General features: G+C 32.5%; 2 protein-coding genes across 3 annotated transcripts; both read right to left on the reverse strand.

Annotated features, from left to right (window-relative positions):
* LOC130589530 (zinc finger BED domain-containing protein DAYSLEEPER-like) lies at positions 1 to 592 on the reverse strand. The gene is made up of 3 exons (XM_057390802.1): positions 316 to 592; positions 130 to 212; positions 1 to 33 (listed from the first exon to the last, which is right to left on the reverse strand). Exons 1-3 carry the CDS (start codon positions 590 to 592, stop codon positions 1 to 3), a joined length of 393 nt encoding a protein of 130 aa, XP_057246785.1.
* A 16151-nt stretch (positions 593 to 16743) lies between these two features.
* Positions 16744 to 23201, reverse strand: LOC104908997 (uncharacterized). 2 transcript variants are annotated; one of them, XM_010698170.4, is made up of 2 exons: positions 22546 to 23201; positions 16744 to 16973 (listed from the first exon to the last, which is right to left on the reverse strand). In XM_010698170.4, exons 1-2 carry the CDS (start codon positions 22997 to 22999, stop codon positions 16942 to 16944), a joined length of 486 nt encoding a protein of 161 aa, XP_010696472.1. In that variant the 5' UTR covers positions 23000 to 23201; the 3' UTR covers positions 16744 to 16941. The 2 variants fall into 2 exon arrangements, with proteins under 2 accessions (XP_010696472.1, XP_010696471.1); XM_010698169.4 differs by having other exon boundaries at positions 22491 to 23201.
* Positions 23202 to 25836: the final 2635 nt, after the last annotated feature.

The following is a 25836-nucleotide window of genomic DNA, read 5'->3' on the forward strand; positions in this document are numbered from 1 at the left end:
CTAATCTTCATCGCTACTAATATCATCAACATCCTACAACATAAAACCAACCAACAAAAATTTATTAAAAAAATCTATGATATCATATTTGTAAATATAATATGTAAATAATAAATTTCTTAGCATTACCATGTCAATAATATCTATCATTTCCGCATCATCCTCACAATCTTCATTAATAGTGGAACAAACATGAGTTCCTTCAAGGGTGTCTTTATCATAAAGAAAAAAAAACAAAAAAAATTAGATAATAATATCAATTATAAAATAAGAGGGAGAACCATAAGTATATACGACTTATAAAGTTAAAATTACCTTTGACATCATCAATCATCCAATTTTGCAAACACATCAAAGCCTCCACGGTTTGTGAGTGAAGCCTAGAACGGTGAGCACTAACCGCTCTTCCACCCATGCTAAATGCACTTTCCGAAGCAACCGATGAGACCGGAATTGCAAGAATATCCTTTGCAATTTTTTTCAAAGTAGGGTAATGTTTGTCTCTTTTCCACCAATCAAGAACATCAAATGCATTATCCTCGGGTTCGGTAGCACTCTCCAAGTATTGTTCAACTTCACCCTTCACCGGCATCATCCTATTTTTAGTCTCTTTGCTCTAGCAAACTCATCCTCATCACCATCCTCATGAAACCCTTTTGTTAATGATGATTGTTCATTCACTACATGACTTTTATTTTGATACTCAAGGACAAGATTATCAAGAGTCTTTCTTACTCTTATCAATTCAACATTAGCACCATCTCCATATAACCTCCCAAAATAATGAGTCACACAATCCATTTTGTTTCTTGGATCTAAAATAGCGGCAATGGCCAAAATCCCATTAATGTGTGACCAATATTTGTCAAACTTTTCAACCATACTCTTAGCCATAGTCCTAACAACCTCATTATCTCCATCTTCCATCCAACGACTCAAAGCAAGTCTAATCTCACAAACCGTCCTAAAAAACAAATTCGAAGTAGGACGATTCCTAATAGAGAAAACCTTAGTCGCCTTATAGAAAATTTCCAACTTTTGACAAACAATAGTAGCCATATTCCAATCATGTTCACTAGGAACAACAAATTTCAACCTTTTATTTAAACGTTTCAACTTATTAAAAACTTCTTTGAAAGGCAAACTAGATTCAAGCATCAAAAAGGTAGAATTCCATCTAGTTTTGCAATCAAGACCAACCCTTTTAACCTTAGTCATATTCAAAACACGACAAACCTCTTCAAACTTTTCAATCCTTTTAGGGGTAGACATCCAAAAAGCAATACACTCCCGAACTTTTACAATTGCAGAATCAATCATATTTAACCCATCTTTAACAATCAAATTTAAAATATGAGCACTACACCTCATATGTAAAAAGTCTCCACCCAACACTAAACAACTACTTTCCAATTTCTCCATTAACACATTAATCATGGCATCATTTGTTGTACAATTATCAACAACAATAGAAGAAATTTGTTCTCCAAACAATAATGAGAAAAACAATCCATAAGAATCTTAGCAATAACCCCCTTGGTGTGCGGGCATGGAACAAAACAAAACCTATACAAAACCATACATAACAAATAAATAAAATGACGTAAAATAAATCTATTATTTTAAACAAAACAAATTATTATCATATAACATAAATAAACAAACTAATGAATCATTACCTCAATGTTCGATTATGCAAGACCCAATTTTGATCGATGAAATGTGATGTCACGGCCATATACCTTTCTTTTGGTTGGAAGCAGTCCACATGTCAGTTGTAATAGCCACTCTACCCTCACTATTCTCCAACAAAGCTTTAAGCGAACTCCTCTCATTGTTGTACATTTTCAACACATCACTCTTCAATGTGTTTCTTGAAATCATCTTGAAATTACATTCAAGCTCTTCAAAAGCTCCTAAAACCCATGTGATCAACAATGGACAACGGGTATTCATGGATTACCACCATTCTAACCAACTCCCTCCTCGAAACTTCTTGATCAAATATCACTTTCTTTTGCTTTTCCTTAATCGCCAAAGAAGTAGATCCATCTGATTCCTCTTTGATCTTCAACTGTGTTTGACCCGCTGCAAGGTTTAAATGTCTTGCAGAACATGTCTTCTTGGCATGTTTGAGGAGGTGTGAAGTCCCACTACTTCCACTATAAGAGAGTGTTTTTTTACAATTCTTACACTTTGCCTTTTTCACACCATTAACCATTACCAACTCAAAATAATTCCATGCCCCAGAAGTTAGTTTCTTATTTGACTTAAGATCACAACTTGCCTCTTTTTCTTTGTCACCCTCAACAAAGCCTTCGGAATCCCCTTCTTCCCCATCCAAATCAAGCACCTCAAATGGTTGTTCATTAGGATGAGTAGAACTAGCATCACTATCTTTAGGAGTAACTCCATCCATATTCTAAAGTCTGAATATATTATTTGACAATAAATTCAAATCAATTTTCAAATCAATTTAAACAATACTAACTAGTAACTACACTAACATACTAACTATATTAACATACTAACTATACTAAATACTAACTATACTAACATACTAACTAAACATTAACAATAACAAAACAATAACAATAACCACAATAGTGCTATCATACAAACAAACTAGTTTGTCACTACAAACATAACCAGCACAAAACAATAACAATAACCACAATTATACAATTATACCATAAATTATACAATAACAATAACAACAAACAATAGTTATTTTACCATAAACAACACAAACAACAAACAAACATTACAAAAAACCAATACAAACGAACAGTGAGAAACGAACAATACAAACAATGAAACGAACAATAAAAACAGTGGAGAAACGCAAGATAGAGAAATATGCAGTGAAGAAACGCAACAAGCCAACAACCATAACCACAAGTCCACAACAAACAATAAAAGTATACAAAAGGTCGCCGGAAAAAAACAAAAAAAAAATACGAAGCTTTCGAGAAAGAGAAATACCTGTGAAGCGTTAGAAGCGGTGGAGAAGCGCGGCAAAAGGTCGCCGGAACAGGTCGAGAAGAGTCGCCGGTTTTGATCGATGAACAGTCGCCAGAACTGGTGCAGAAGAAAGCGCCGGAATTGATGGAGAAAGGCGCCGGAAGTTGCAGGGAGTTAGGGTTTTAGGTGTGTAGCAGTGAGTTAGGATTCTTAGGAACTTAGGCGCCGAAATAGAATTTAGGAGAACTTTAGGAGATTAAAATGGTCAAATGGACCAGTCAGCCCAAATGCCCAATGTGGATTTTTTTTTTTTTAAAAACGGATCTGCGAATCCGGGTCCGGGTCTATTGCACAGATCAGGTTCCGGATCCGTGAACTGACCAGTGGACTCGGATCCGACCCGGATCCGACGGGTCCATAATTTTAGGATCCAGACCCGGAAAAACGGATTCGGGTCCACGGATCCGGGCCGGGTCCAGGATCCGCTGCCATCTCTAATCACAATATCTTAACAATGATACAATTCTAAACAATGTTGAATTGTAATCACTGACCGTTTTAAAATCCTGGAACCTCAGATTGGTCCAGTCATAATGTGCCTTTGGGAGAAGCACATTTTTGTGATGCCCATATCTTTCATTTAGGCTATCCCATAGTTCTTTTGGATCATCCACAAGTAGATATTCACTTTTTAAACTTTCATGTAAATGATGTCTTAGGAGGACTAAGGCTTTTGCCTTTTCTTGTACAGTCGCAATTTTAACTGATGCGGCTGTTGTAGTTGCATCCCCTTGTTGGGTTGTCACATCTTTAATTGTATGTTCCAGTCCTTGGGCCTTTAAATTCATTTGGGCGTCCACCGTCCATTCTAAAAACCTTTGCCCAGATAGATCTAGTATGTTAAATTGTCTTTTCACTAGAACTCCCATTCTTTTGACTACAAATAGGTAAATATTTGAAATTAGTAATGATGATAAATCACATATATATATTATCTCCCCCTGATTTATATCATTATTATTATAGATAAATAATACAAACAAAAAAAAAACTAAAAATAGCGTACAACAATAATGAAGCTAAGCAAAAAAAAACAAGAAAATACCAAAAATAGAAAGAAAATACAACAAATGAGTAAACAAAAAAAACTTCCTAAAATGCACTTAAAGACAAAAAAAATTAATATTCATGTGCATTTTTCGCCATTCTTCCGGGGGGAAATTTTTTTTGTCTCCTATTTATGTATTAGGAGATATATCATTAATGCCATGAGGAGGAAAAAGAAACTGGCTATAAGAAATAAGTAGAGTTTTATTTTACTAAAATCCTCTTCAAAAGAGGAAGATGAGGGTGGAGGACGGTTGTCGTCGGCGTTAAACATGGTGGCCGGAAGGTTGAGGAAGAAGGAAAAAAATTTTGTGAGTTTAGAGGAAAAAAAATCGGAAGAAGATAAGGGATGTGTGGTGAAAATGGGGATGGTAATCCGCTTTTATAGAGGGTTATCCCTAACTGTGCAGTTCATATACAGTAAAAAAATATACAACGCAATAAAATTCTAATATTGACAAATATATATTAGAGCATGCTAGTAAATTGGTAATATAATATATGTAACTATAAATGCAAAAAAGTAGAAGATTAGAGACAATAATATATAATAATGTTCTGAATGCTTGTTCCCTGCATACATACAACATTATTGCATATATAAGACATAATAATGCTATCACTTCACTAGGCCGTCCAAATAGGTGGCAATAAAAAAATTAACATGTCCATATAGGCGGTTTAAGAGCAGATAAAATAAAATAACGTAAATAAAATGTCCTTGCCCTCCATGAAGGTGGCGTTAAAATTATTTGTTTTCTGCGTTAGTAGTATGGTGACGTTTACTACTAGTTTCTTCCTGTTCGTCTCTATCTCTTTTAATACTGGGTGGAGGTTGATTTTCAGCTGGTTGTATAGGAGGGTTATTATTGGTGTTGGGAACAGGGGTTTGTGGGTTTTCTCTAGTACGGGTATTTGTACCGTTGTTACGGTTACTGGGTCGGGGCTGTATTACAGTTCCCCTCGCTGGGTTGGTAGTGAATGGCACATTGTTTCGCTCTATCCAAAAATAAATACCCGAGACAGAGACATTGTGTAAAACAATGTTAATCCCGTTACTTTGTTGGTCCATGTTCGGGTAGTAAAAGGGTTGGGCTTGGAGAAAAAAATTAAACTTAAAAACAAAATGGATGTAAAAATTTTAAAGATACCTTAAAAAAAAAAATTCCGGTAGAACACTCGTGCTGATAACGTGTTGTGAGAAATAGAGAGAGAGAGTTATGTAAATATATCAGAGAGTATTGTATTACATTGATGTGTAAACTGATTTCTTACATCGATGTATTTATAAGCAAAGTTTTCTACTGTGCACAATTGTAAAGTTTTCAACACGGAAGAAAATTACCTGACATGCATTAAATGCACGCAGGAAATATGGACTTCACACATATGTAAACAGTGGACTTCACACATATGTAAACAATGGAATTGTTCATTCCACTGTTTCTCAACACAAACGCATATTCAAACATATAATCGAACACTTCAAATTTCCGTCAAACTTTCATTGAAGCTACAAAATTACTCCTCATACAAATAGTTAAAAAGACCCAGACAAGAAAGTTATACTTCGTGATGGACAAAACCAATTTTATTCTTATTTTACTAACAATAGATGTCTCTTAATGTAGAACTTAGAAGAATTAACACTCTATTGTATATTCTAACCTTTGTTCCTTTATTTTTCTATACTATATTATATTTATATCCATGTCTATATGCTTTAATACTATGATCACCACATATGCTTATTTCTATTAATCACTAAATTCAGATAATTTGGACAACATGTTAGGTTCTTAGTAATTTTGATTGCTTAAATAATATGTCGCCAAAAATCAGTCTTTTATGAATTTAACGTACCAAAATAGATTGATTATTAGAATGCTTAAACATATTGCTTGGATATTTTACTTGCATAAACTCGAGCATCAATCGTATTAAGTAGAGGCAAATAATGGGATAATTTGATTCTTGATCATATTCGTACACTCACCCCCAAACTCTACCTTTGGTTCACTGACCAATCATGAAGTCGTGATGGGGAAATTAACATTGTAAAAGTCCTTTAGATGTCCGTATGGTTTCGCAAATCCAATTATGAATCTGAGTCTTCTTTTGAAAACTTGTTGGCAACTTCTATTTTTCAATACGAATTTCAAAACAAGAACATTTACAGTGAGGTAGCCAAATACGCGCTCATCCCATGTAGGTAATAAAAACATGCCTACAATTTGATGACTTCACTATGGAGGATTGTATTTAACTTCTGGTTAGTGGATGAAACTTGAAAAATACGAGTCATACTTGTTTTATGCCTCTAAATAACATTACAATTTTGCATATGCATGGCTATTTTTTCTTGGCCACTATAAGTTATTGACCAGGATTATATTCATTAGTGCATGCTCTATGTGTAAGGTCAACCCTATGGGGTTTGTGCTTTGTCTATTTGAAAAGTTTCCAGAGTGATAGTGTTGGCAATATATTCCTAGTTGGGATTGGGGTTGTTATAAGGGGAGCTTGGATACTTCATTTTTTTGGTCCAATTGAGCCAACCATAAATTATTCTAATTGATAATATTCATCTGAATCCCCTAAAACTAAAAGAAGCATCTATGTGCATTTCACTCTCCAAATTTTGGATGATTCTGATAGAAATTATAAGGAAACATACCCAACCATGGTACTTTTCATGTTGTTCCTGACTTAAAACTGGAATGTGTCTTACACGTGACGTGGCCATCTTTTTAAACAAAGATACCAAATAGAGTGTTAACGAGCCAAACCGAGACCGAATTTGACTAGGTTTGACTCGACTTGAAAACATATTTAAGAGGGTTTGGCTCAAGCTTGAAGCTCGTCGAGCTCAAAATATTGGGTCGGGCTTGAGCTCGAGTCTAAAATTTCCTGCCCGACTCGAGTTTATCGGGCTCAAAAAGCTCGAAATTTACGTCCAATATCAAATTTGTGAAAAATTTAATGATTCAAAGGCCCAAAATATTCAAAGACTTGTTAATTGCAAGGCCCAAACAAGTAAAAGGTCAGCTGTAAGGGATCACTAAGGCAAAGCTTTCTTTTATTAAGCATTTAACACACACCTTCATTATATTCTAGCAATGTGGGGTGATGCATTTCACTTTGATGTTTGCTTTTAATAAGCTAGGAGTAGTGGTGTCAGAAACATATCTGACCGTTGGGTCAACCTGATTCTTACCTGACTTGAACCTGGTTCGACCTGTGAGGGTCAGTCCCTAGACCTGACCGAAACCTGACTTGGGATTACCCAGACCTGACCGGCACCCGACAAGATTATATCCTGACCTGTTCAGACAAACCTGCTTTCAAACCCGAACCCGATCGTAACCTAACAAGATATTAACTCAAAATCTAACCAGACCTTGCAAATATGTGATTCAACCCGATTTATTTATGATAGACCCGAATTCAACTTTGATTCAATTGAATAAAATAAAATAATATCTATTTTATTTGATCCAATTTTTCAAACCAACCTATTTAGACGACTAAATTGCACAAAATTATTAAAATTCAACTATTTTTTTATATTTACAAAATCATTTGAATATGTTAATTTTATAAGATTGCTTATATTTAATAATCTGCTAATCTAATTTTAACAAATTGCTTATATTTAATAATTAATTAAATAAAAAATTATATTACATTTTTGATTTAAGAGTTAAACTTTGAATATCATGTATTTGTTTTAAGGTATTTTAATAATACAATTATATATTTCATGATTTCGATCACTTTCGAGTTTTTGAAGGTCCAAAGACCGGAAGTCTTTCTTTTATAAATTTTTTCCTTCTCTGGAACTTGGAAGAGGAGGGTATATCTTGGACCTTGAGAAAAAAAAAAAGGGAAAGATGAACAGTTATTTGTTAGATCTCACATTTACATTGAGAAGGAAACTGGTACGCCATTTTTTTTGTAGAAGTTGACCTTGAGAGATGTAATGGGATTTGCCTGGGAGGAAAAATGTAATATAGCTTTCAATAAAGTAATGTTTTCCATCATCCTTGTTGTGTACATTGGTGGTCTGTGGACTAATAGTTTTGAAATATTTTGATTAAATGGTACGTATGTAGAAACTTATCAGATGCAGCTTGTTCTATTGCTATTCAGGTCGACTACTATTCACATCCAGAGCATTACACTCCTATCTTTCATGAAAGGATTGCCCCCATATGCTTCTGTCATTGGTATGTGACTCGTGTCTACTATAACTTAAGTACTTTAACTCAGTTACAGAAAATGTAAAGGTTTCATAAATGAAGGTGGAGATGAATCAACAGAACAAAGAGAAGAAAAAATCGTAATCAATCTCGCCGGAGAAACAATGACGAATAGCAGAGGAGGAGAGATAGAGGGAGCAGAGGAGAAGAGAGAGAGGAAGGCAGAGGAGAGATGTGGATTGTGGGGAGACACACCTCTTTTATACCTAACAATGTTAGGGTTTCTAAATTTAATGTCATCCATTGAATCAAAATCATCAACGGATGAGATTAGATCCCATCTTTTTTTCTCCTCTCTTATGTTTCAATACACAATTAATGGTTAGATTGTAGTCCTTCTCATATCAATGGTTCTAATTCATGATCCATGATATTATTTTTTAGCCAATAGAAAAATAGAATAACCTAGCACATGGATTGATGACCTAGCATATGGATTGATGACCTAGCATATGGATTGATAATCTTTTATGATGTATAATCTTAGTAGTTGTTGTCTTGGTTTAGTAACTTACAATCTTTAGTAATTAGTCAATTATTATTATTTTATTATAATTTTAAAATTTAATTATCTTTATTGAAATTATTATTAGTATTATCTGAGTTTCTTAATTTTAATTAGACTCCTCATAGCGTTACTTATATTATCAATCTATCACTTAATTAAGGAATAGTGATTATATTTTTTTTTTGCTCGTAAATTATATCTATTTAAGTGAACCTATAGTGTAGCATTACATTGAATTAGCTTACCGACTTGCAACGATAAATTCATTGATCTCGTGCGATAACAACTTGTTTCAATTGAATTAGAAGTTTTTAGTTTCAATAAGCATTTCACGTAAAGACATTTAACTTTAATAATCTTATAACTTATATTGATACATTCATTAATCTTATCTAATAACAACTTTTTTGAATTCAGTTAGATGATTTGAGTTTCGTAGTAAATTTTAATTTAATTGATTAACTTAAATAATCTTATATTAGGATTTAATGTCTTATCACTTTAATTTATCAATATATTAATATTTGTTTATGAACTTAGTAACAATTAATAATTCAAAGTGTTACTGAGTTAATATAAGTCTAAGGGGGAAACTGACTAGATGTTTTATCATATGGTTGTTAACAAGTTACTATCTAGTAAGTACTTGTTAACCTATTTACTTACTGTTGTTACTTGTTAATAGTTAACTTATTGATTTTACTTTTTAATAAGTTAGGATTAGCTTTTATAGGGGAGAATGGTTTGGAGGTAGTTTTTCAACCGTCGGATTAGATCTAACGACTTCTGTTATATCTGAGGATAAATTGAATGGTGGATAGTTGGATTCTATTGTTATTCATCAACGGTCAAGATTAAAGGTTTAGATTAAATTAACGGTTCAGATTGCAATCCATGAACCCTCGTTATAATTAATTAGGCCTCATATGAACATTCGTTGTAAACATATGATTGTCATTTGTTATAATATTATAACATATCAAGAGTCGTTGTACAAATTTATAATCAATATAGTATTATAGTGGTTTTACAATTATTTTGATACTAATGAACTACTAAATTATTAAACATATTGATAAAATTGTTTTTTTTATACATTATCATATATAGTCACAATATAATACACATATAATGTGTTATGTTTGTTATTGTTATTGTTATTGTTATTGTTATTGTTATTGTTATTATTATTGTTACTACTACTACTTCTACTACTACTACTACGTACTACTAACTTATATATCAATCATAATGCTTACAATAATAAAGTCTTTTATATAAACCTTGTAATTGAGCGACTCGTTATTATTGTCGCTGGTTATAATACATAATATTAGAACATACGAAGAGTCGTTGTAAACATGTGAATGTATGATTGTCATTTGTTATAGTATAACATATTAAGAGTCGTTATACTAATTTATAATCAATAAAGTGTTAGATTGGTTTTACAATTATTTTGATATTAATCTTATATTAATATGATTCAACACATTAGTATTTTTAGTGTTATTGTTATTGTTAGTATTCCTGTTCTTATTTGTATTACTGTTGCTATTGTTAGCCTTGTTAATAGAACTGTTATTATTTATATTTTTACCTATTATCATTGTTGCTTTATGTTTATTAGTATTATTATTCTCATTACCATCATAGCTATTTACAAACTTATAAATATCAATCATAATGATTATAATAATAAATCATTTGTATAAAGTTTGAAATTGATCGTCTACTCGTTATGTGGTTGTAATATATGATATTAAAACATATGAAAAGTCGCTCTACTCCTTTACTCATTAGAGTGGTTTTAGAATACACTAAACATCACGGTAATCAATATAGTGTTTTTATTGGTTTGTCGTTGTCATCCATATATTTATTGCACACACACACACACACACACACACACACACACATATATATATATATATATGTCGATCTTAATACTTTTATTAATATATATGACTCGTTCACAAAATCCATAACAAAATCAAGATGGCCCGATCACGAGTTACCCGAAGTTGAATTGACGTTCAGTAGCGATGGACCCGATCTTTCACAATGATCGAACTAAGATCATTACTAATTCTACCAAGTACATTTGACTTAACGCAACCGTACATGAAACCTAAATACGACCTGCGCAAATTAGACAAAGAAGATCATATCCGGGAATGGATCAACTTGTAAATGGAATGCTCAGACCTGTACGACACCTGGGAATCCAATGATTCAAATGTGTTCGATACAGTTGAACAAAACATGACCAATCATGACCTGGGGCACTAACAATCAGAATCCTGACCTGTCCGGGTCTGACCTGGTTCGCTGTGGGTATATCCAAAACCTGTTTGAGAACCTGATTTGACACCACTAGCTAGGAGTCATGCTATTACTTGCTTCTTTCTAGCGTTGAAGATTTCTAATGTTTCATCCTTTTTTCCTCTTTATTATATGTCTTTAAGTGATTGTCATCAAATACTACATGCTGCATCACTTAGTACAAGGAGGAAATTTCTCTTATATTTTTTTATTGTTTTTGCCTTTTTTTTTTAAAAGGTTTGTTTTGTTTTTTTAGATTTTTTTTTAGTTTATATATCAAACATGTAAATTCTAACTTTTAGCGTGGTCTTAGAGCCCGGGACTATTAATTTTTTCCATGGTTATTATTTTTATCCTATATTAAACATTAATGAAATATATTTAGTACTTCAAAAAAATATCGAGCTTAATTCACTAATTTTCAAGCCGAGCTTTAGCTAGTTTGGGCTCGCATCGTTAGGATCTCAAGCCGATCATAGATTCGAATTGAGCCCTCTCGAGCCGAGCTTATTTGAAAAAGTGCATCTAGATAAATGAACATGATAGAGTTCGAGTACTCATGCATTTCATCCTCCCTAAGCTAATCTCATCCATCAAGTAGCACATCTTCTATTATATCCTATTATATTCTTTCTAAAAAAACTTTTCTGAAATCAATCCTGCACTCTATTCTATTTTATCTTTCTTGAAATTATTTATTTATGATCATCCTACCACACGTTACAAGAAAAATCTTTTTTCAAAATTATCATCGTCGTTTCTAATAAAAGATGAAAACAAAGGGGTCCCTTTAAAAAAAAAATTAAAATTTTTAAGCATTCAAATCCCATCAACCTAGTCTAAACACTAGTCAAAATAATCGCATATTGCTACAGTTTTGGCCATACGCAACACAATACCGCGTGAGAAAAAAATCAATGTGAAAATTAACTTATTGCTGCGATTTTGCCAAAAATTGCAGCACTAAGTTTAAATAATTTAAAAACAATTATATTTTTATCTATTTCTGCGATTTTTACAATAACCGCGAAAATAGGTTCATTTTAATAATACATAAAGTGCCTTAGGGTTCGCTTGTTCTTTTGTCCATTTGTTCTTGACACAATAGGCGCGCGCTTCACTCTCATTCGCTCGACTCTTTCTTCTTCACTATTCACCCTCTTTCACTCTCTCTCCTCTCAAGCTGCGGTCGAGAAATATCCCTCCTTCACCCCTTCAACTCTTGAGTCCTCCTCAAGCCTTCTCACTCTTCGTCTCTAGTCTCCTTCAAATCTCTATTCGTCTCTCACACTCAACCTGCCGAAAATGTTCACAATAGCCCGACGATCTGTGTCCTCTATCATCCTCTTTCTTTGTCTCTAGTCTCCTTCAGCTTATCTCTATCTTCCTATCATACACAGCCAAGATATTGAACCATTTACAACGAACTTCAATACCAATTACCAGCATATGGCCGTCGCTCGTTGCTTGCGAAGCCCAACGCTGTCGCTCGACCGCTCGCGAAGCCTTGCGCTGTCGCTTGGTGTTAATGCTTCGCGATTGAGAACTCTTCCTCGGTGTCAATGATTCTTATTTTCATTTTTTTTGTTTTTTTTTTCTATTGTAGTTAGTTTTTGTTCTTCGTTATCTGTTGTTAGGTTGTTGGATTTTTCATTTTTTTGTATTAATACTTGCTTTTTTGTATTTTTGGATTTCTATTGTAGTTAGTTCCCACAAATACTTTTTGTAGTTTTTATTCTCATTTTTTGTATCTATTGATGTTAGGATTTCATTTTTTTGGATTCTTTTTGTATTTGTTGGAGTTTTTTGTATCTGTTGTATCTTTTTTTTAAATCTTTTACGTTTTGTAGTTTTTATTATCTTTCTACAATTTTACCTTTCAAATTTTATGGCAATAGGCTTCATTTTTTTTTATTAAAAACAAATAATGTTGTTGCAGTTTTGGGTAGGAACCGTAAGTATAGGTTGTTCTATTGATGTGCTTAAAAATCGCAACAATAAGTAATTTACCTATTGATGCACCCTTAATTGTTGCGCGGCAAAAATCGCAGCAACATGCCACTTAATGCCCGTCGTAATTTAATGTCTTTCCAATTGTGAAACAACTGCAATCCAATTAATCCAATCTTAATCCATTTGCATTTATCTTATTAGGCCCGGCTAATTCGAGTCTATACATTCATATTAGGCCCATTTAGATTATAATCTTAGACCCAATCTAAGTTTAATACCATTCCATTATAAAGTCAAGCCCATAAAGGCCCATTTCAAATCCCGGGTCGAGTTTGCATCTCCATGTAAGCGTTATTCAAGTGTAATTTCAAGCCCGTATAGGATCAAGTTAAAAGTTAAGCCCATAAACACCTAATTCAAATCCTATGTCTAGTTTGCATCTCTATGTAACCTTAGTCACATATAATTTCAAACCCATATAAGACCAAGTTCGAATTCTAAGACCATAAGGACGATCTTTGAACCTAGCTAAGCTAGTCATCCTTAAGATCATAACGACACATGTACATTTGAACCCAGTGAATTTACTCATCATTAACACCATAACGACAACTTTTGAACCTACCAAAACTAGTCATCCTCAAGACCATCACGACAACCCTTTGTGCTTAGCAAAACTCTAGTGATGCTAATTAAGACCGTAGTGAAAACCCTTCAACTTAGCGAAACTAGTCATCCTTAAAACCATAACGGCAAATACCATAACAACAATCCTTCATCATGGCGAAGCTTTTCATCCTTAAAACCATAGCAACAACCTTTTGAACCTAGCGAAGCTAGTCATCCTTAAGACCATAACAACAACCCTTGGACCTAGCGAATCTAATGATCCTTATGACCATAATGGCAACCCTTTGAACCTAGCAAATATAGGGATCCTTAAGACCATAACTACCAAGGTTGCACCTAGCAAAGCTAATCATCCTTAAGACCATAACGATAACCCTTTGAACCTAGCAAAGTTAGTCATCCTTAGGACCATAACGACAATCGTTGAAATAAACAAATCTGGTCATGCTTTAGACTATAATGACAACCACTTGAACCTAGAAAATTAATCATCCTTAAGACCATAATGGCAATCTTGTGAACCTAACAATGATAATCATACTTAAGATCATAATGGCAACCCTTCAACCTAGCAAAGTTTAACGAAGCTAGTTCTCTCGAAGTCCATAACTAATGTTTAAAGTCTAGCGAAGCTAATTTCCCCTATTGTCATAAAAGCCAAATCATTGAGTCCAGTATGCTTGTGTAGTCTAGTAAATGTCTGCATTTGCTATAGTTAGTCTCGTGTATCCATCTTGGTCAAGCCCACCCGATTCCAAGACCGATATCATTTTCAAACCGTCCATCTCATAATCATTTCTCATTTCAAAAGTCATTATTCCAAAAACTTACAAGTGAGGTCCATTCAATTTCTATTCACAACCGGCTAAAAGATTACAAAAAAAGGCGAGGTCACTCTGAGGCTCATCAAGCATAGTCCATCCCGACTTCACTTATAGCCATGAAATTACTTTTGACCACCTTCAGGCGCGATTACTTCTATTAGGCGTACTCTAGACCTTGGAAAAAATCCAGAAGGTCAAACCTAAACTTTACTACAAGTACCATTAATGCAATGCAAAAACGTGGTCAATGACGACATACTTCTAATACTTCCTACAACAAGAGTTAGGCAATGTTTTCTCAGTTCAAAAGGCTTAGTCTTCTATTTACGATTTTTTAGGTTGATTCAAGGAGTCCTTACCCTAAGCCATTTCCATCCTTTCCCATCGAGTCTATGTCACTCTAGGATTTTATTTATAATAGCCTTTTCCTTTTTTCTTTCGATGAATAACCTTACATTTTCTTTTATATTTTTTTATTATTGGTCTTTCACCATTATCTATGCTTCGAATTCGATGATGAAATAAACCCAAATCATATTGTCTCTAATGAGCTTGGTTAATAAAATAATCAATAGAATAAACAATGGATATACTTTGAATTAGGATTTATTTCTCTCTCCCGCCATCATTTCAAAAATCTATCACCTTCAATAAACCATCTTCGTGCAAAATGCCTTAAAGCCATCATGTTACTTATCCCTGGCCAAAATCGTCCCTTCAAAATCAAAGCTCCACAAAAATTCCTCAAACATTCAATTACCTTAAACCATGTTAACTTGTGTGCAAGCCATAGTACGATAAAAGAAATCATTCATGTATAATGGGGTAGCTTTTTTTTTTGTCTTAAATAGGTCACAAATATAAGAGTGATTCATTCAAGGTTAAAAGTTACCCTTTTTCTTAAAGCGACTCCTTTTGAAAAGAAAAATAACTCATTTAGACTTAAAAGTGATACATTTTGGTTAAAAATGAATTGATCTAACAATAAATTTATTGTACATCCAGTGCATGCAATACCAGATGTTTTTTTTCTATAATGCACATTTTAAACATTAATATATTTAATTATGTATTTATTAAAATGAATTAAACTGATATATGAATTGAAAGTAATCTAACGATATTGCACATGATTGTTTCTTCCTACATTTACCAAATGTTTTTAAATAATGATTATTAATAATATAATCACTCTGTATTTTATCATTCTCACTTTCATGTACGCGTCCCCCAATGCACCTCTTTGAATTTAAATATCTTTCATTATATATAAGTAAAAATCAATGTTATCAAGGATTCTACTTTGGATCGTAGGGGTTGATAGGATCGAATCGGTGGGATCGGATTGTAGGATCGTAGGATCCTACAATTCTGTAAAATAGAGATAATTATGCTAGAATATGGTGAGAAGCTCATGTTAAAAATTTACACATATTAATAATGACTTATTTTATTGGCAAATGGTAATAGTTTTTCAATACTATAAGATCAAAGTAACTTCCAACCAAAATTTAATACGAGAAATATAATATGAGAAATTATTTTATGATTATTTTACGATAGAGTCGGATCGTAGAGTCGTAGGATCGTGGAATCGTATTAAGATCATACCATGTGTTTTTTGTGGTTGGGTAGGATCGAAAGATCCTACAAAATTAAGATCCTAATTAGGATTGGGATCGGTGAAGTCCTTCCGGATCGTAAAATCGTAGGATCATAAGATTTGGATCGAAATTTTAACAACAATGGTAAAAATTATAACCATTGAATATTAATTATGTAATAATTGAGATGAATCAAACAAGACTCGACATGACTATATTTTTTTTGTTATAAATCAAAAGAAATTGAGACGACTCTCTCTAAATCTCTATTATATAAGTCAAGGGGGAGCTATGGTGTCCCTCTTTAAAAAATCCTTTTTGTCCTTAGCTAAATATATAATTGGATATTCAAATTTTCTACAATATATCCTTTCCTAATTTAAAGATGGGGTCAAAATTCTAATGATAAATTAAACCAAATAAGCATTAACAAAGTAACTTGACACATTTAGAAATGATTATTTAATTAGAAAAATGATTATTTAATTAAAAAAATTATAAATTTAAATTGACTATAAGACCTTATATCTAAATGTTCATTACGATTTCTAATCACTTTACATTAGTAATAATTATAAATCACACTTTTAAAATTATATTTAGATGGAATTTATTAAGAACAGACCCAAACAATCTACACACGCATCGCGTGCATAGAAGACTAGTAGGAATAGTGTTAAGATTCCAAGTGATAAAAAAAAAGAGAAAGGCAAAGGGAGTATTTTGGAATAAAAGTAGAAGTTTGTAATTGGTAATTCAATGAATCATTCGGGGTGCCGACCGCAATTGAGAAACTCTGCATTAGAGAAAAGAAATCGTGTCAATCGACTAATTAAATTATTTTTGTATTCAGCCCAAGGATAGTTCTAAATTGTACTGGCAACAAGAAAAAGAGTGATATTTATCTAAAAAAAAAAAAAAAACTAGTTCTTAATGTAGCTGACCCAAAAATTATGATAGCTAACAATTATGTAATCATAATAATTTAATTGACAAGAGACTCAAAAATTAATTTACATATAAGAAGGCCTATCTCTACATATGACTCGAAGAAGTTTAGCTTGAATGGAGCTGATCAGAATATATTATTTTCGAAATCTAAAAGTACATACTATTATTAAAAATACGGAGAAGCTCAAAAGTCTAGCTTTTTTTATGAGAATTTTTATCATATATCTGGTGTATCATACTCATTTTTTTTTTGATCCATATGAGCCACGAAGGCAGTACAAAGTACAAAGAAGGGGAGGGGGATTCGAACCCGTGACCTATCGTTCACAACACCTCATGGTATACCTAACGGTATTTTTTGTTTGCTCAATTAGCATATCAGATACTCTATCTGTCCCAAAAAATGTTGCTACATTTTAACCGTTGGCACTATTCAGTTGGTAACTTTGACCGTCTTTTAGTTGATATACATTAGAGAAAACATAGTCACGTTGGATCTTATTTGATTCGTTCTAATTTTTTTTTTCAAAATATATAACTTTTATATTTTTTTTCATATATGTAACTCAAAATATTGGTGTTTGAAGTTGCATCTTCTAAACTGTGAAAAAGCAAATGTAGCAACATTTTTGGGACAAAGGGAGTAATAGGTAGGGCTCGAATCGAGCAAATAATCAAAAAATAGCCTTGGATGTACCTTACACATGGTATACCCCGATGTATGATTAATGCACTATGTTTTTTCTTTTTTAATTAAAAAGATTGAATATTCAATTTTAACCAACTTGAAAGGCAGGAGTACGATTTAATTTCCCATTATCATCCTATTGTCTAATTCTCACCTTTAGTAGGTATTTTTTTCGGCAGGACATATATGGTCTATTATGTCTCAATATCAGATCTAATGTTTATTCGGAATTGATGTTTATTCGAAATTAATGTCTTCTAATTTAAATTAGGAAAAATGGATCAGAATACCCCCATACTTTGATCCGTCCGCTTTTAATACCCCAAATTATAGGTTATTCATGTATAATCCCAACTATTGGGGAGGTCCACCACAAATGCACCAAGATGACTTGTAATCTGTTAGAAATGTTATTTTTTTTATTTTCAATTTCTACTCCCACATACTACCATTCAGCCACCCCCTCCCCTCCCCTTCCCTTCCACCGCCGCAACCCTTCTGCCAGCCCAGCCCCCTCCCCCACAGTAGCCCCCCTCCCCCACCCCAGCAGGCCCCACTCCCCCACCCCCGCGCCGCCCGCCCTCCCACCTCCCCAACCCCCATATGATTTTAAAATTACCCCTATTAACAACTCCCACCCTGTCGGATTTTGAAACCCCCACCCCCATCGGCAGAAATAGATTCGCTCATCTGATAGAGAAAACGAGAGGGGGCGCTCAGATCCGTCAATGAGAAGGGGGTGGGGTGGGATGTTGTTCTGAAATTGGGGGCGTGCGAGAGCGGGCGACGCAGGGGTGGTGGGAGGGTGGGGGGAGGGGTGACACGTAGCCTTTTTACCAGTTAAATAGGTTTCCTTTAGGTCACAACCCATTTGTGGCGGACCTACCCAATAGTTGGAATTATACAGGAATAACCCATAATTGGGGATATTATTAACGAACGGGCCAAAATTGGGAGTATTCTGATTCATTTTTTCTTTAATTTAAACATTACTAACTAGAGAATGCAAATTAATTACAAGAAAATAATTAAAGATATCCTATTTTTATAATGTGGGGTCGGAGCTCCTCTTACTCTCTCATGATTTCACAGGGGCATGTCTTTGTCAAGTCTGTTGCCAAATTACAATATTAAGGGTAATACTCGCATAAGTTGAATCATATCCATATTATCCTCTGTCGATTACTAATAGTGACAATTCAGAAAACCGTGCTAGTATGGTCAAACACTCAATTAGCTAGACTACACATTTAATTGTACGTACACACAATAAACAACTTGTGTCCGACAACGGCCGCAGGAAGTTACTCTTTCGGTCTTTCCCTATGTAATACCACAAAGTCTTAAAAAAAACGGTTTCACGTGAGTCTTTACGTAAGACTTAAACAGCTCAAGAGGTATACTCCATCCATCCCATAATATAGTGATCATTTCTCATTTTTCACAAGAATTAAGGAAAATGGAAAGAGTTTTAGGATTTTACAAAAATATATATTTAAGTAAATGTTTATTGGGTATTTTGTCTTGGAACTAGTTTTTTTTCTTCTTTTTCCTTTAAAATAAAATGAAAGAGCAATTAATATAACTTGGAATGGTGTAAAACAATAATTAGGGGCACATATTTTAAAAGAAAGTAGGGGTATTTTGGAAAGTTTTATGTAGAAATCAAGGATAATTTAGTCCAAACAAACTGATAAAAAAGAAATAGGCACAACATTTTGGGACACCCAAAAAGGAATGCAAGCACTATATTATGGGATGGAGGGAGTATATTTTTAGAAAACGGGTTGCATTTCACGAATTCTCACGATAATATTTTGGCGAATTAATTAAGTATTTAGCACAATAATTTAGAACTGGTAATCTTTATGTAGGCTTCCATTGTTTTTTAGTTAACATATTCAATACCTTAGTTAGTGTTGTTCTATAATTAGTTAAGATTAATTGAGCATTATTTTGGCTTCTAATATAAACGAAGAAATAACTTTTTTACAAATATAAAATGTCAAATACAAAAGGCAACCTGAAAAAATAACTTAAACAACCTAACATTTGGAGTAACTAGTACTATATGCACGCGATATGTGCGACTATATATTATCTTGTATTTGGTAGATAATTCAACAACTATCCATTTAAAAAATTATCTAATTTATCTGTTATGTTTTTTATTTATTTTAGAATACATATATTTTATAGCCGTATTTTTTGAGTAGTAGTTCAATTTAATTTCATTGAGTAATTGAGGTTTTAAGCATACTATGCTGAATAGTGCTTCAATAAAAAAAATCTAAATTGATATTATCAAATGATGTATGTTCATCACTTTAATTATTTATAATCTCAACTGATTGTAAGCTCCAAAAATGAAAAAATGAATATGCTCTAAGTTTTTTTTTTCTTTTGTAATTTGTTTATGTATATTATTTGAAATTGTTATTAGTTTAGATAGTAAAAATTTATGTAAATCTTTGTTTTTACAATTGTTTAAAAAATTTATTTAGTCATCAATTTATATTTTTCATTGTAAGTTTCCTCTTTTTACACCTTTTTATGTATGCCTTTTTTATTGTGTAGAATTTTCCTTATTACCCATATTTGAAAATGAGGAAAGAATTAAGAAAATATTTTCTTTATTATTTTTGTGAGATTAATGTATATAAGTCTTTTCAAGAGGAGACATCATAGCTTCCCCCTTGACTTATATAATAGAGATTATTGTGCCAATTTCAATTTGGTTCTTGGAATTTATTTTTTTAGTCTTCTCAAAATGACTTTTCTTTCTTGCACTTTCTCTCTTTGTTTTTGAACCATACAGGTTTAAAATAACCAATGTAGTTGTACTTGATCAACATCGTTCTTCTATGAATGATTTTGTAGTTAAGACTTTGTTTATATAATTGCGGTATTATTTTCGTAGACTTCTTGGAGTGATGCCTTTCTTGCATATTATTTTGACTTTTGAGAATGAGATTGTAGAACTAATTTTTTTGCGGTTTCATATCGCCATGGGTTACATTGGTTTATCTATTCATTTCTCTTTTCCACACTTTCCTTTTTACATATCTAACCCACCTTTTGCACATATACTTATGTAGTATTCTTGTGATTGAATGCACGTGCAGGGTTCTCAAGGCATGAAAATACAACAATCCTAGCAGCATAACTATTACTTCATATTATTTAACTATTACAAATAAATTAATTACTAATAATATTTAGGTATTAGTTATGATTTTCAAATAAAAAGTTAAACTTTCAAATGCAAAAGTTAAGTTTTTGGTACCAAAAGTGATCTGATGTGTTTCTTCAAAAGTTTTGCAAGTGCAAGTTACCATCTAGCAATGGACAATATATATATTATCCTTTGTGATGGATATGTGTCAAACTGATCTTCTTTCACTTCAAACATGATAAAAATCTTATCAGGTGAAAAAACAAAGTGTTTTTGGACATTGTCATTGCAACTCGTGGTGAAATATTTTACTTACATCCAATTTAAACATCCAATGCAAGTTGTATGCAGAGAATGGAGGAGGAAAACAATACATGTTTTAGGGCGTCTCGATGAATTAGAGAAGAAAGAGAGGATGTTTGTGTGATACTGAAGTTAGGGTCAATAAAATGCATTATAATTTGGAATATGTGATATAACTAATATACTCAAGTGCTTAACTAATATACTTCAGCGCTTAACTAATTCATCCAGAAGCAATTTAAGGTTAGCATAACTAATAGATGCAAACACTTAACTAATTATACTGCTAGTTCGATGCACGCGCGTGATGTAAGCATGACATCAGCGGTCTCATGTTAACACAAAGTGAGACCGTTTCTCCAAAAACAGACTCAGGTAATAATGAGGTAAACAAATATTTACATATTTTTTGAGACGGAACAAATGTTTACATTTACTAGTATAAAATCACTAATATATGCATTTTCTCTTAATATTCTCTTTTAAATATATAACATTATAACTTTAATAAAATTAACCTGTAGAGATCTTATCGGACGCTTAAATATTTATTAGAAATTTAATTGTAGTTAACTCATTCTAAAAAATTATGTTTACTCATTTTTATTGAACAACTACATTGAAAAATTAAGTTAAAAATCTCCAAAATAGTTCCTATATATTCAATAATTTGAGAGACGAGAATGACTCAAATGCATATCACTTGGTTGATTAATGTATTTATCATTTGAAATCGACAAATAACAATTTATGATTGTTTTCAGCAAACAAGTAATACAATGAATCTTATATTTTAGAAACATATGATGTAATTAAATGGTCTGACAATATGGACCATATGATAGTATATATATTGTATGAAAACAAAAGTATGATGTACGTAGTTGATTGAGTACATTAATTTTTTATCTTTTTTCTTTTGGATGTGATAACAATCAACCTACCATGAAATCAGCTAATTAATGAGGGACATTTATATATACTAAGCAATCACAACTAAAAATCAATAACATCCCTACACATCAACTATCATAAACAAGGTAAGCTAGCACCTACATTTACTACCAACTTCCTTTATTACCTTCACATTAGTACTAAAATTAGCATGTCATTCCATGCATGTTTCACTTGGAAAATACTCGTCACCACCCAAACAAAGAAGAAATAGAAGTTAAAAAGAAAATTACAGAAGTTACCGCGCAGAAATGGTAATTTTGTCTGGATCAGTATTCTTAACATGTTCAGCGTTACCTTTTGTAGCACCTCCAATTTGTCCTTGAGCAATCATTAAAGACTTATAAATCTCAACAATCATCTTCTCATCGTACTCCTTAAGTTGGGTCCTACAAGTTCCTGATCCGTAACCATATTCAACGGACCTTCCGAACCCGGTTGCGCCACCCGCAACCATAAACCCGGAGTTAGACAAGTTAAGCATCATGTTGACATAGGCATCCCTTAAACGGATCAGCCACTTCTTAGGCATGCCAACTACCCGCCTCCAGATCCGCATCCTCCGATTTATTTTAACCCGAAAGAACCGCCTCCGTCTCCCACGAACTGGGTTCGGGTCCAGGTCCGATATGGTTTGACCCGCCTCAGTCGGGACATTGTTATTTCTGTTATTTTTATTGAGCTTCTTATATCCCCTTCTTTTCCAATAGCTTCTTATGCCTTTGTACACATTAGCTGATATTCCCTCCATGAAGTATTTTTTTTTCTTTGTTTTTTGGTTGAGTGGTTTAGATAGGAGAGAGAAAAGTTATGATTTTCGGGATTTTTAAAGGAGAAGGGATGAAGAGGAGAAGGGACATTGGTGGTAGGAAGGAGCTTTTTGGTTGAGAGAAGAAGAGGAAAGTGGTTGGGTACTTGGGCTGGAGGAATAAATGAAAGAAGAGAGATGCTATAATAAACTATTTAGGTACTAGAATTTTTTGCACGCTATGTGTGCTTGAATTTTTTTTCAAAACAGAAATTCGATTTTTTTTCGGGATAAGAGTCAAAATTTGAACATTAGACATACTAAGATAATTGTTTTTAGTTGCAAAAATTGATTGGTTTAGTTTCTGTCACTTAAATCTCTCACCATTCTTTTTTTTTTACTTTTCAAAGTTAAATTCTATAAACAAAATAGAAATTTCATTGAATTTATTTATGATTTATGATATTATAATTTTTTAGTTGATTTTTAAATTAAGTACAATACTTCATAAATTGTAAAGAAAGTGGACACTTTGATTATTTCAAGTCAATTTTTTCATAGGTTGTAGTTTGTAAGTGAATTTTTAAGTTTTTGTAAAGTTTCCTCATTTTAGTGATTTGCATAATGTAAATTATGCAATTTTATGATGTTAGTTGACTTGTGAGTGATTGTTATAATTATATTTTTTGTATTTTTGTTTGAAGTCCCCTTTGATTTGTAAGTGAATTTGTAATTTAGAATGGGAAGGGGGGCAAAATAGGCATTTCAAAAGAGGACATCATTGCTCCCCTCTTCCCTTATATAATAGAGATATTTTATATAAACCTTTTTACCTTGATAATATATCGCTATTATATAATAGAAAAAAATACGTCCAAATATATGTAAAAGTTTCATTACATATAGGAAACACTATAAAAAAGTAAATAATTTTTTTCATTGTCTAATTTCTAAATTCTGATTTTACTACAAATACACCTCTATTTTTTTATCATGACCCACCATTAATTGTGAATGGTTCTTGAGAATAGTGATTTGTAAGTAAATTTTTGTAAATGTTTTTGTATGCATTGACGTTCTAGGTTATTAGTTTTAGTTTGTATATTAATTTTAAGTTTTAATAAAGTTTCCTAATTATTTGAGTGATTTGCGTGATTTTTACAACGTGATTTTCTCAATTGTATGGGTGATTTGTAAAGTTTCTTCTTTTAAGTGATTTGTAAGTGAGTGTTGTAAATTTATTTTCGGTATTTTGATTTTGACATTTTTTTTGTAATTTAGAAAGAGAAGGGGGGCAAAATAGGCGTTTCAAAAGAGGACACCATTGCTCCCCCCTTCCCTTATATAATAGAGATATATGTTAGTCAAATACTCCATCCGTTTCCTAAAGATCTTCCCTCTTTTCGTTTAAGGGTGTTTTCAAATGATCTTCCCTCTTTTGCCTTTATCCCTTATTTGGCAAAACAAATTTCCCTATTTACACTCTCATGTCACTATCATATGGTCCACCATTACATTATTAATTCAATTTTACTCCCTTTCTCTCTCCTACTTTAACCCCTTTTATTTGTTTATTTATCTTAAGCCTTTCTCTCTTCTACTTTACTCACACCATGCCCCACACAACTTGATTTTCCTTGGTATATGTAGGAACAGTAAGTGGGAAGATCTTTAGGAAACGGAGGGAGTACTTTATCCGTTTAGAAATACTTTTTCCATTTAGAAAAATAATTGCACTATTTATATAGTGTTTACTATTCACATTTTATATTTGGATTGTTTATGATAATTTATATTTTAGAAAAAACATAGTCATATAAGATCTTGTTAGACTCCTTTGAAGGTATATTTTTGTAATATCAATTTTTTATAATTTTTATTTATTGATAATTAGAGATATTAATGTTTCAAATAATGTATTGGCGAGCGTGAAAACATGAAATGATGCAACTATTTCTAAACAAAAGAGGTATATATATTAAGGTTGATATGGTCTAAATTTGCCTAAAATATTTTTTTTTGGGCCCTAGTGAGGACCACTGGGTAAGAAAAAAAATCCTATTATACAAGCACCTCGTTTAGGTAAGTTAGTTCAGTTACACAGATAAACACTTGAATGTAACGGGCCGGAATATAAGAAAATTCCTACTTTCAAACACAAGTTGATAATGAAGTTCGAGCTTGTAACCTCAAAGTCACAAGTCGAGTTCCCTAGTAATTCCAAGCTTGGTGGTTTGTCTATAATATGTGTTATGGGAAATCATGAGGTGAAATAATGCTACGTGTATTTGTACATACACACCTGTATTTCACAACCATCTTGGTTTCCAATTATTACTCATTTAATACCAAATCTGAAAATAAAGGTTATTGTCATGAGTTTGTGATAAGATTCATGAACTTATTGGGTTATGACCTCTATTTTTTGTTTATTTAATTTAATGTTGGAAGAAGGAGGTGGCGGACTCGCGGTGTGAGTAAAGAGGATCTCACAGGTACTAATCCAATATGTTAAGAGCACAATTAATACGGGGTTAGGCTTTAGCCTCCCGAAAGGAATATTAATTATTTAATATTAGGAAAAATTTTAAAAAACTATTTTTTATAATTAACTTTTTCAAAAACACTATTTTTTCTTCAAAAACTACTTTATATAATAAATTTCTTTAAATATACTACTATTTTATGTTTTTGTTTAATACTAAACAATAGATGACAGTCGCCGTATGTTTTGCTGTCTATGGGGTAGCAAGAAAAGAAAAGAGAAACAAGATGGCAAAAAAGAAAAACAATTTATGTTGACTCAATTATTAGTGATTAAACCCCATTTATGATAAAAT

Source organism: Beta vulgaris, chromosome 7 (assembly GCF_026745355.1).
Source record: "Beta vulgaris subsp. vulgaris cultivar EL10 chromosome 7, EL10.2, whole genome shotgun sequence".
Classification (NCBI taxonomy): domain Eukaryota; kingdom Viridiplantae; phylum Streptophyta; class Magnoliopsida; order Caryophyllales; family Amaranthaceae; genus Beta; species Beta vulgaris.

What these genes read in the sequence shown, in the direction of transcription:
- LOC130589530 (XM_057390802.1), bottom strand. Translation starts at nt 592, where the DNA reads ATGCCGGTGAAGGGTGAAGTTGAACAATACTTGGAGAGTGCTACCGAA. An exon ending in GATGATTGATGATGTCAAAG is followed by an intron (nt 213 to 315) that starts GTAATTTTAACT and finishes TTTATGATAAAG; the next exon opens with ACACCCTTGAAGGAACTCAT. An exon ending in TGATAGATATTATTGACATG is followed by an intron (nt 34 to 129) that starts GTAATGCTAAGA and finishes TTTATGTTGTAG; the next exon opens with GATGTTGATGATATTAGTAG.
- LOC104908997 (XM_010698169.4), bottom strand. Translation starts at nt 22,999, where the DNA reads ATGGAGGGAATATCAGCTAATGTGTACAAAGGCATAAGAAGCTATTGG. An exon ending in AAAATTACCATTTCTGCGCG is followed by an intron (nt 16,974 to 22,490) that starts GTAACTTCTGTA and finishes TCTCTAATGCAG; the next exon opens with AGTTTCTCAATTGCGGTCGG.